This window comes from Orbicella faveolata, unplaced genomic scaffold (genome assembly GCF_042242905.1).
Source record: "Orbicella faveolata isolate gen_17 unplaced genomic scaffold, um_ofav_v1 contig_24, whole genome shotgun sequence".
NCBI lineage: Eukaryota > Metazoa > Cnidaria > Anthozoa > Scleractinia > Merulinidae > Orbicella > Orbicella faveolata.
The window spans coordinates 11,671,794-11,682,500 of record NW_028301552.1 but is presented as its reverse complement, the minus strand read 5'-3'; the positions used below and the strand labels follow the sequence as shown (position 1 = coordinate 11,682,500).

The following is a 10,707-nucleotide window of genomic DNA, read 5'->3' as shown; positions in this document are numbered from 1 at the left end:
TGAGGTATGAAGGCCCGTTCGCAGCGTTTATTATTATTATTATTATTATTATTATTATTATTATTGGGCATCCTTTTTGATAGGAGTGCATAAGTCAAGCAGAAAAATATGGCGATAGTTGTGAAACGTAAGAGATATTTATTGAATCGGATCATATCCAGGACGATACCGTGTCCTATAACAATAATAACTGAAACTATTTAAGGTAATAACTACCTACAAATTAAGTGAAAACTATCGAGTTACTATTGATATAAACTATCTTTTGTTATGTACAGAAGTGAAGGAAGTGCGAAATGGATACATCAAAAACCGTGTCCTTCTTTACTACATCTTTGATCAATTTAGACAATTCTATACACAACTGTTATGTTTATAAACGTGGAAGTACAATACAATGGCATCTTTTAGGGGTCAAATAACGCCTTGGCTAACCAGGACGTGATCCCTTTATCTATATTTTCCGATAAGTATCTCTGCCCCTTGAACATAGGGTTCTCCCGGAGGCTAGCCATTGGTAGGACTGAAGGACGTCCGGATTACAAGAAAAGCACCCTAAATCACCTGGCCTTGATGCTTGTTTGAAGGTGTAATATCAAACATTATACTGATGAAACATAGTAAAAACACGCCTGCTGGCGCGATGATAAGAAAGAGATGATAGTAAAAAACAGTAAAGCTAAGCATAACATTGTTAGAAGGTCTCATACTGACACTCAGGCGAGTGTTGTATTTTAATAGTGTAATACATAGCGCTAGATTCTTGAATAAAGTTACTTATTTTATTCTTTATTTGGCAAAGAAAGAACTGTTCATTTCTATATGCAAAATGGAAAGAGAAGGCTTTTAAGTTACTCATAAAGTGAAACATTAAAGCTGGTTTTCTCTGCGGAATAAGCATACGCAACACACGCGTGCGCAGTAGAGCGCTGCTAAGTAGCGCCTTTTGTTGGGAAATTTTGTAACAAAAGGTGCTAATCTATCAAGATCTTACTGCGTCTGCGCGTGTCGGCTTATGCACATGCGCTGGTGAAAACCAGTTTTTATAGGCTGGTTTTCACTAGAGCAGAAGCACAAGCACAAGCATAAGCATAAGCACAAGTGAAAACAGCCACGACATAAACATAAGCATAAGCAGAAACATAAGAAGAACGAACCCAGTTTTTTGTCTTGTGCAGTTTTCACTAGTAACGCGCTCGACATAAGCATAAGCATAAGCACAAGAAAAACGAACAGTTCCGTTTTTCTTGTGCTTATGCTTACGTCGAGCGCGTTACTAGTGAAAACTGCACAAGACAAATAACTGGGTTCGTTCTTCTTATGTTTCTGCTTATGCTTATGCTTATGTCGTGGCTGTTTTCACTTGTGCTTATGCTTATGCTTGGGCTTGTGCTTATGTTCTAGTGAAAACCAGCCTTAATCAGTAAACATAGTTGTACAAAACAAAGTGAAAAAAACCTATCCATAAATAAGTGTGATAAAAATTCACAAAGAGAGGATACCTAAACCCTTTGTTATTTGGTCATACATCACGAACAGCACGACGGGACTTTGAAACGAGGAGAACGTTTTTAAAAGACTGACGAGCGGCAAGCGAGTGTTTTCTACATTTCTTAAATTTTCGTCTTCAACTCTGGGGTATTTTTTGACGTGTAATACATGGTTAAGGCTTCTTGAGATGCTGCAGCCGATAATACAAATTTAGCGTGCGCGAACTGCAGTAAAACACATTGCAATGTTTTGGAACTCTGATGCTAGTAAAACATAGCTTGTTAGCTAATCAAAGCGCGTGCAGAAATTAAATTGTACTATGATTTGGTGCTAAACCTAGTTCATTCACAAGTGAATGGAAAACTGGCCTCCTAAGCGTCGAATCATTTCTTCATTATTCTGATGAATTCTGCAATGAAGGACACAAAGATATAGCATAAAAGAGCAAATATGTAACATTCAACAATAATTTTAGTCAAGGTAAATTACCAGAGTTCTCCCGCGGCATTCCTGGCTCGTGGTCTTTATTTTAACCCAGTACCCATCGAGGTTGAACTTGCTCATCGATTAGTTATTTTTTATTTCATTTCATGATAAATGTCAATAGCAATTTCCAATTTCATAATAGAGTGTTTAGGCACTCGCGGAACTCACGTGTGTGCGGGTTCGTGGCCCAGTTTGTTATCCCGTACTTGCGGAAGCTTCTGAAACCTTCTGCTATCAAAGTTTGATTTTGGTGCTCACGAAAAGCCGTTATAATTAATACTTTTTATTCACACTGGTGTCGCCTTTACACTGCGCTCTGGCCTTGCCCGAGTAAGCACCAGTGCCATTAAGGGCGAAGGTAGAGTTAAAGTTGGAGTCTGCGACGGGTCAAGTGGTCCACACCACTTCAGCTTACGATGCTTATCCTTGTTTCCGCAGCATTAAGCGCACAACGAAGAGTATTTCTACTCTCCCTGAGATGGGATGCTAGTCCATCGCAGGGTTGCTACCGAACATTAAATTAACCGATACCCATTTATACACCTGACTGGAGAGAGGCACTGTAAAAGTGATGAATTTTGCCTAAGAGCACAACGCTGTCGCAGTGACCCCGGCTAGGGCTCGAACTCAGACCGCTCGATCTGGAGTCCACCATCACCACTAGCACCATCTCCGAAAGAAATCTCGATTTCTTTTAGCTAGGCACAAGCGGCACGCCTTACCTGGCGTTTCAGTCGTTAATTATCAGTTAATTATGTTAATTATGCTAATTGTAGTTAATTATGTTACCTTCATAGTTGACTCTCCCATCTCCATCCAGGTCGACCTCTTTGATCATGTTTTCCACAGCAGCATCAGACATTTGTTCTCCCAGGCTGGTCATTACAAAGGTGAGTTCCCTTTTGGATATGAACCCGTTACTATCTCTATCGAACAGTTGGAACGCGTCACGGAGATCATCCTCGAATGTGTGTTCACCCATCTTCTTCGCCATGACTTCAAGGAACTCCATAAAGTCGATGGACCCATCACCTAAAAGGATGAAAACCGGTCTTGCGTGACGAAATTCTTCAGTCGTTAAATGATGTCTATGTTAAGCAAGTCATTTTGAAGTGGGATTAGAACAAACATTAGTAGGCTGGGTAATGGGATTTATATCTCCTCTCGTCTCAAGACTCTCATTAAACTCAGTGTAATTCTGTGAATGGAACACCACTTGACTATTCCGCCAAAGAAAGTTATATTGCCCAGAATTATCATGTGGTGCTGTCTTACAGTTTGAGAATGTCTTTGAAATCATTGAAACGAACTCGTTGGCATATTAAATAGTGTGATGTGTGTATGTCTTACCATCTTGGTCAGCCTTTTTAATCATCTCTTCAACTTCTCTGCTTGTAGGAGATTGACCCAACGATCTCATGACGTCAATCAATTCATCCGCTGTTATTCTTCCATTGCCATCCTTATCAAAGAGTAAAAACGCTTTCCGGAAATCTAGAGTGAGAGCAACCATCTGTTGTAAGTTGCAGTTAAATCATTCAAATATCACTTAAAACGTTGCTAATCAAGAGTGAAAGAGGACAGAATGATTTTATAAACAAAGCGAAACCTGCTGTGAGGAGAACGGAAAGGTATATTAATTGGCTTAATCGGATGCCATTATTAAACAACCTATGCATGAGGAGAAAGCGAATCGAGCGGAGCGAAAGCGGATGTTTAATGAAATTAGGAGTCTTAAACAAAACCTTTTAGATGGGATACTGGTCCATCGTAGGTCACTTTACCATTCTTCCCACCAATTTACTACACTACCCATCCATACTCTTGGGTGGAGAGAGGCACTCACAAAGTTAAGCGGCCAAACAAACACTAGGTATTCTAGGTCAGGTGACGCTTGAAGCTGGTCCCATAACTATGTCCGTATTTAGGAGAAGAATACCGAACAGACTAGAATTCGGCTTTAAAAACGCTAACCCTAAGTCTCAGAATAAACTTTTAAACTTGCCTGACCAAGTAGCATGAGTCGTCACCTACCTTCTACTTGTTCCTCAGTTAACTTTGAAACCTAGTAATGAAATGTAGTTATGTCAACTTTGAAGGTGTCTTAAGTGTCTCACCTGAATGGCATCGGTCGTGGTTTTGAGAGTGGAGGTTGTACTTTGTCCATGGAATATAATAGAATTACTAGTCATACTAACTATCCAACGGGTGAATAAGGATAAAAGCCTTGAAGTGCTTTAAACTAAAAAAAAAAACCCATTATTTTCTAAACTCCACATAGAAAATAACTTATTTATGCTCTCAACTCTCCAACATAAAAAAAGCAAATTTAATCATCATCATCATCATCATTATCAACATCTTTATTAGATCAGTCAGAGCCTGTTAGGCAGCATATCAACCACTTACAAAATACAAAGTGAAGTTGCACACATGTCCGACAATGAAATGCTAAATAGAATAAATATTAGCTATACGTATTTAGACGTTTTCATTAAACTAATGGACTAATATAGTTCTGAAATTCCAAAGCAAAAATAAGAAAACGTTTATTGCTTTTGCAAGGGATAGAACAGTAGTGCTAACATCCTACCCGAAAAGACACTAATACTGAATAAGGCGCCTGGAACATAAACTCATTTTTTTCGCCCTCAAAGGCCCTAAGTTTTAGCTCAAAAATTCCTATATAAAAGCATATTTGTTAGGGAAATTTAAGTCTGGGCTCATGTGGTCGTCAGTGTGGATATATTATTTTTAAAATATTTCATATTTAGTTCAAACACTCTGCATCATGTAAAACGAGTATGCAAATGAAACGGAACACAAGTCTCGGATGACTGTATCACTTAATTTTCACGAAATTTATTTTATCGATGCGTTGTAGAATTCAGTATAACAATTTTAAAAAAGCTTTTCGTCATTCCGCTCTGTTTAAACTGAACTAAACTATGCGTCTGTTTAATGCGATTGTTCCGACATAATTCGCGGAATTTTAGCACTTTTTTTGGACAAGTCCTTATTCAATTCCCTGTCATAAAACGTCAATTTCCGAGGAGAATTTCGTATGTGAAGCAGCGAGTTGTTAAACTTGTTAATTCAGTTCGGATGTAGCTAAGATAAATTAGCTGACCAATAATGATTTTAATCTATATTTCGTCCACGCTGGGTGATTTCTAACAAGGCAGCAAAACCGTAAATTAAACTTACCATTTCAGACATTTCTTCCAGGCAAAAATTTCACAATTCAGTCGAAGCAGGTGAACCAGGCAACAAGTAACCTGCGCAATATTTGTTTAGCCGATTGTGGCTGCTTTTAAATTCAGGCTAGTGGTTAATAACAGTGCCGTTTGGCAACGGCTGAATGGGTAAGTTAATAAAGACATGAATTTTTTATCACCATGCAAGACCTCCCATATTTTCAGATGCCGAGAAGTTAGGAACCCCTCAAGATGCTATGATCGCTAAAAACACGCAATGTTTTAATCTGGCACGGAAGTCTTCTGAAATTGAAAAACAGTTTCGCCGCAAGAATTTTGTCCAAAAATATTACATTACAACGGTTAGCACCTGCGGCCAAGTGCCGTGTTAAAATAGTTGATTCTGTTCGAGGAAATTCAGTTTGTCAAAACATATTACTGAAAAATCAAACAATTTCGTATAATTTTGACTGTTTTGCTTTCCCTGTTAACATTGATATTCTTGTGAAGGGGAAATTTTCCCGGTTTGACTCCAACGGAGATAATTAATTAACTTTTTCGTAAAACATCAAAAAAATTTATAACAAGCTAAGTGCTGCTTTGAAGTTGGGAAATTTCGAGAAGCTTGTTATTTCACATCCTTTCACAGTTGCGACTGTTGAGTAAAGAGATTTCGAAAAGCCTTTTATTCAATAACCTTTCAAGAGTACGACGGAAATTGAGGAGCATATTATAAAATGTAACTGATATTTTGGCTCGTTTGTTGCATTTATGACAAACGATATTTATGACAAGGGGTACATCAAACATTAATCAAAACGGAATATTTTCCTCAGGAATCGAAGCCGTCAAAACATTAAAAACAGTATTTATTTTGGAAGAACAAAGAAGTGTGAAAATTGAAAGTGCCAGAAGCACAGAATTCTACCAGCCACTCAGAATTGAACTATAAGTGATTTTTTTTTGGTTTGTTTGTCTCAGTTGTTTTGTTTGTTTGTCTAATGAATTTCTCATCGCCAAGCCAACGTAGCCTGTAAATACAACTGTCTCTCATCATCATTGTACGTAGCGGAGTTTTCGCGGCTGTATATATTTCCAGGCAAACTTTCAAGAAAAAGAGAAACAGCGAAAGGTTTATCTCTTGCGCGGCCAACTGATGTGATTTAACGAGTCTTTCAGACGCTCTTAGATAATACGCATTAACAAAATGTTATCCACTTGATAGTGATTTATCCAGTAGGTAGGTTTGCCTCACCATTGAACAACCAGCGCCTGATGTTTGCATAATTCGCTTTTTCAAGATGATTATATGTACAGTCGTCACCGAAAATCTTAAACAAAAGCAAAAAGCGGAGAGCCAATCATGACGATGTTATTAATAGCATATTAGTAAAGCAATCACAACTGGTAATACGAAGGTTTGAATTCACAACGGTGTGCCAGACTGAGTTTGGTTTGCACTTGACTGGCCGCAGAAATATGATCTTCGCTTTGACTAGTGAAGAAACTTTACACTCCAGGTTAATCTCTGATAATGATCTACGACTAATTTCTCCTTACAGGATCAATAATTACCTGGCATGTGATGAGAACTAAGAAAAGCATCTAGCAAAGGACATTGTTTCCGAGGTAGCAATAAAATTCACATTGATGGAAATGTATTAAAATCACAATGGAAACGAGCGGTTTTCTTAGAACGACCCAAGAACAGTATTATCGCGTTCATCTTCAAATTTGTACTTTGTTTGAGGAATTTCTTCATTTGAAAAAAATCAATAAAAATCAGCTTACTCTTTGACTTCTCGCAAGTGTAGGCGGTGTGAGCAGCATATGCTCTGTTGCATGATTTTTAATGTATTCTCACATGGTAATCATGATAACCAAATTTTCCATCTTTCCTTTTAGAAGCACCTGGCTTAAGCAATAAGGGCTTGCTCAGTATTTTCAGCTGGTCTGTTAAAGAAAACAAGCCTTAATTTAACAGTTTCCGCCCTCTTTATCACCTTTAACATACTCTGTTTTGCAAATTGTGCTTCTTTAGTTTGGCCTCGCCATATTTTAGGGAGATCATAAATGTTTTGTTCAGCCAGTAAATAATATAAAATTAACACGACAGTTCGAAAATGTTCGGAAATGTTGCTTTTAACGTTCATTACTAGTGATCTAAATCGTATTCCGTTAACAATGGAAAATAAGCTTCCGCATTTTAGTTGATACATTTTTCGAGATGTCAAATGGCATTATGGCAACGATGGCGTAAGTCTACTATATGATCGATTCGTTTAATGCAAATGGCGCTTGGCAACGCGGAAAATTGATCGTGATGCTAAATACAATGAAGTAAATGTTTAAAAAATACGCTTTCATCTTTTCATGGAAATCTCATCGACCGTACCTTTGGGTGGAACTGAGATTCGTTCACCGTTACGGAAGGATGTTAACCTCTACTTCAAATTTTTACCAATATCGCGCAAAGCTTAGAAACAAATCTTTCAAGTTTACTTCAATAAAAGCCAAACTACCCTCCATCTTGATACTGCTCCGATGTGCTATTTGTTTCTTTTGATTCGTTCAAAATAGGAAGCAATTTGTGTGATATAAATGCTACGAGGGTGATTGATAAACCATTTGAGCGAAAGATACGCTTTTCCTTCTGAGGATGAAACACGGCCGAAGAATACGTACTGTAAACAACACTCGACTTACTGATAACATTTTGTTTAAAATATAAATTACCAAATTAAGCGAAGTCAAGTTTTGACGACATGATGGATAAAAAAATTAGAAAAATGCCCAAATTTGCAGTCTCGTAATCTTGTTGTCAATGAAATAAACAACTGACGTGGTCACCATTACTCACCTCCATGTCGTGACAGCCTTGAAGGACGGCTCAGAATATTAAATGATGATATTTATTGAAAGCTTGCTCTTTATGTGAATTAATGCATAAAATCCGGGTTGCTAGTCAACTTCGCTGGGGTCTTGTTACTTCCTTTTTAGCGGATTCGACAATGGAAAACGCAATAATTTTGCCCTAAAGGGCTTTTTCGTATTAAATTTTAATGAAATATTCACTTGCCAGGGCTCATGTCTCTTGAAGCGCAAAAGCAAAACCGTATTAAAGCCAGACAGAGATACCTTAATGAGCATCGTTTGTTGGTTGCGGAGGATTTTCAAGCGTCAAAATAATAATTACATGTAAAACGAGCCGGTAAATACGGAAAATTAGCTGATAAACGAGGTTTTTCATTATTCTGGTGTTAGCCAATAGCGCGTCGACTTTAGTAAATATCGAGGCTAGGAACATTGAATCATAATGACATGCGGTTTGTTGGTTTTCTTACCGATATGTTTCACAGCTGGTTCTGAAAGCGTTGAGCATCACATTATTTTAAGAAGAAACATCCTAGGTCTTGAATTTAATCATTTCTGGTTGAAGAGTAAGAAGACCGCGAGTATGATAGAGCGTTTGTTACAATAGATTCGAGTGAGTTGCTTCAAGGGATCCTAAAATTTGATTAGTTTAATTTAACATTTATACGTTGCTTAAGCTTCGAACCATTTTGAGATGTTATATTCAGAATTTATGCCACTTGTTTGCCTGTCACATGACGAACATTCACACATCATAACGGATGTTCACATCGTGCCATGAAGATTATTGATACTGCGAATATTGGCAAATTAAAGGAGCTTAGTCACGGTATTTTGAGTTATTTTGACCGCATACAATAGTGCCTTTAAATCGCAGGAAACCTGAAAATAGGTTGTTCACTAAGATACAAAAACACCAAAGAGATAAGAATAAACCATAAAGGAACAAGGACGGCTAAGGATGGAGAAGATTAACACGGATGACAAACGACGAACTTGAAAAATTCAAGATGCGCGAGCCGTGACTGACGTAGCTCTTTTAACTGAAGTCAGTCTCTCGAAGACGTTTTCTTGTATCGCATTTCCTGGAGCGAGCTGCTTTGCACTCAGTTACTTTCAGCTGAGCGCTTTAGCTAAGGGGCGCAGTATTTAAACGAGAGAGGAAAAAAGAGAGTGCGGGAGAAAGTTTTATTGGTAGCTTCTAGGCCGTCTTTAATCATCTTCAATCGTAGGTTAAATTACCCGCATCAGCTGTACTTTCAGCACAGTTGTTCAAAAGGAATAGACGAATAATATTTTTTGGGAGTTCTGCTCGCCCGGGCATAGCGCGAAATGTAACATTTGTGCAGGGTCACATTTCAAACTTTTCCCCCGCCTCTCGGGGAAACTTTGCTGTTACAATACCCACCCCTATTGCCCGGTGTGTCACTAGAAGATTTTGATTCTGAGACCGACAAAATCCTCCGTTTATTCTCTAATTCAAAATCACAAAAAAACTTGGCGCGTCCCAAACACTTCAAGAAGTGAGGCCGGAGTACCCTCTGGGGGCCGAAGCCTACAGTTTAATAATAAGGAAAGTATTTGTATTTTTCTTCAAAAGGAATCGCGCAAATTGAACAAGAATTTAAATTTGAAGAATAATTGCCTAGATCTCTTAGATTTGGTTGCCATCTAGAATCCCGACTTAATGGGCTAATGCTAGGCGGCTGTGTCCTCTTCATGGAAACTTCGAAATGCAAAAATGCGGCCGTCATTTAGGCCCCATTTACATGGTCTCGGTTTCCTGAGACAACCCTCCCCCAATTTAACCTAGCCGAGGTAACTTTTCACTTATTTCTTTGCAAAATTCAACCAACCGTTTACAAGAGGATTGCGAACCCGTCTCTGAGACAACTCGTGTGGGCCAATTGTCTCGCCCTGGCAGGTAGGGTAACCCTAGAAGGCGGGACAACTTTTTGTCATATAAACACTTTCGGCTCGCCTAACCGAGACAATTCTCAGCGTGGCGAGTGTCACGAAATGTCTAGATTTAGGATTTAAAGCAGAAATTCATATCAAAGAAGTAAAAAGTAACTCCGCAAAACCTACTTTGATCGGATGACCGAGGAAAACTCAAAGAAAGAGGGATATATACACATTTGATTATTCTGATAAGGGTTACGAATAATCATGCAGGGCGAACTTTGACTCGGACTACGGAGACAACGCCTTCGCGTGGAAACGCTCGATAAAGTTGTCTCAGAGGGAGGGTTGTCCCGGGTACCCGAGACCATATAACTGGGGCCTAACGTTAACGGCCGCACACTGCCAGGGTACTCAATAACTACAACAGAATAGATAGTGAGTAGCGTTGCCAAATCAAAGAACAGCATTCGAAGTAGAACGCTTGTAGATTTATACTAAAACTTTCTATTTCCTAAATTGATTTCAATTGACTGGTGCGTTAGGTGTAAGTTAATTCCCAATTTTCTCGGAACAAAACGGAAATTCTTAAAGACGTACAATTCTAGGAAAACTTCCGGTTGATCACGTTAGGTCAGCAATCTGAACTGACGGAATTCAAAGTGGTCCAAAAAACGCACCAAAAAACTCGACAGTTACACAGCTCATCTTTCTTTTCGTTTTTCAAGTAATAATACCTGTGGAGCTTTCATTCTGC

At 38.5% G+C, this 10,707-nt stretch overlaps 1 protein-coding gene across 2 annotated transcripts; it reads right to left on the bottom strand.

The window, feature by feature from the left end:
• Positions 1–118: 118 nt before the first annotated feature.
• On the bottom strand, positions 119–8,113 carry LOC110043127 (neo-calmodulin-like). Of its 2 annotated transcripts, none has more exons than XM_020748545.2 (5): positions 8,035–8,113; positions 4,012–4,042; positions 3,328–3,471; positions 2,767–3,009; positions 119–1,900 (listed from the first exon to the last, which is right to left on the bottom strand). In XM_020748545.2, the coding sequence occupies exons 1-5, from the start codon at positions 8,038–8,040 to the stop codon at positions 1,875–1,877; spliced, it is 450 nt and encodes a 149-aa protein (XP_020604204.1). In that variant the 5' UTR covers positions 8,041–8,113; the 3' UTR covers positions 119–1,874. The 2 variants fall into 2 exon arrangements, with proteins under 2 accessions (XP_020604204.1, XP_020604203.1); XM_020748544.2 differs by lacking the exon at positions 8,035–8,113 and adding an exon at positions 5,185–5,294.
• Between the last annotated feature and the right edge of the window lie 2,594 nt (positions 8,114–10,707).

What these genes read in the sequence shown, in the direction of transcription:
- LOC110043127 (XM_020748544.2), bottom strand. An exon ending in TAAAAAGGCTGACCAAGATG is followed by an intron (nt 3,010 to 3,327) that starts GTAAGACATACA and finishes TCATCCTTTTAG; the next exon opens with GTGATGGGTCCATCGACTTT. An exon ending in TGGGAGAGTCAACTATGAAG is followed by an intron (nt 1,901 to 2,766) that starts GTAACATAATTA and finishes CCTTCATTGCAG; the next exon opens with AATTCATCAGAATAATGAAG.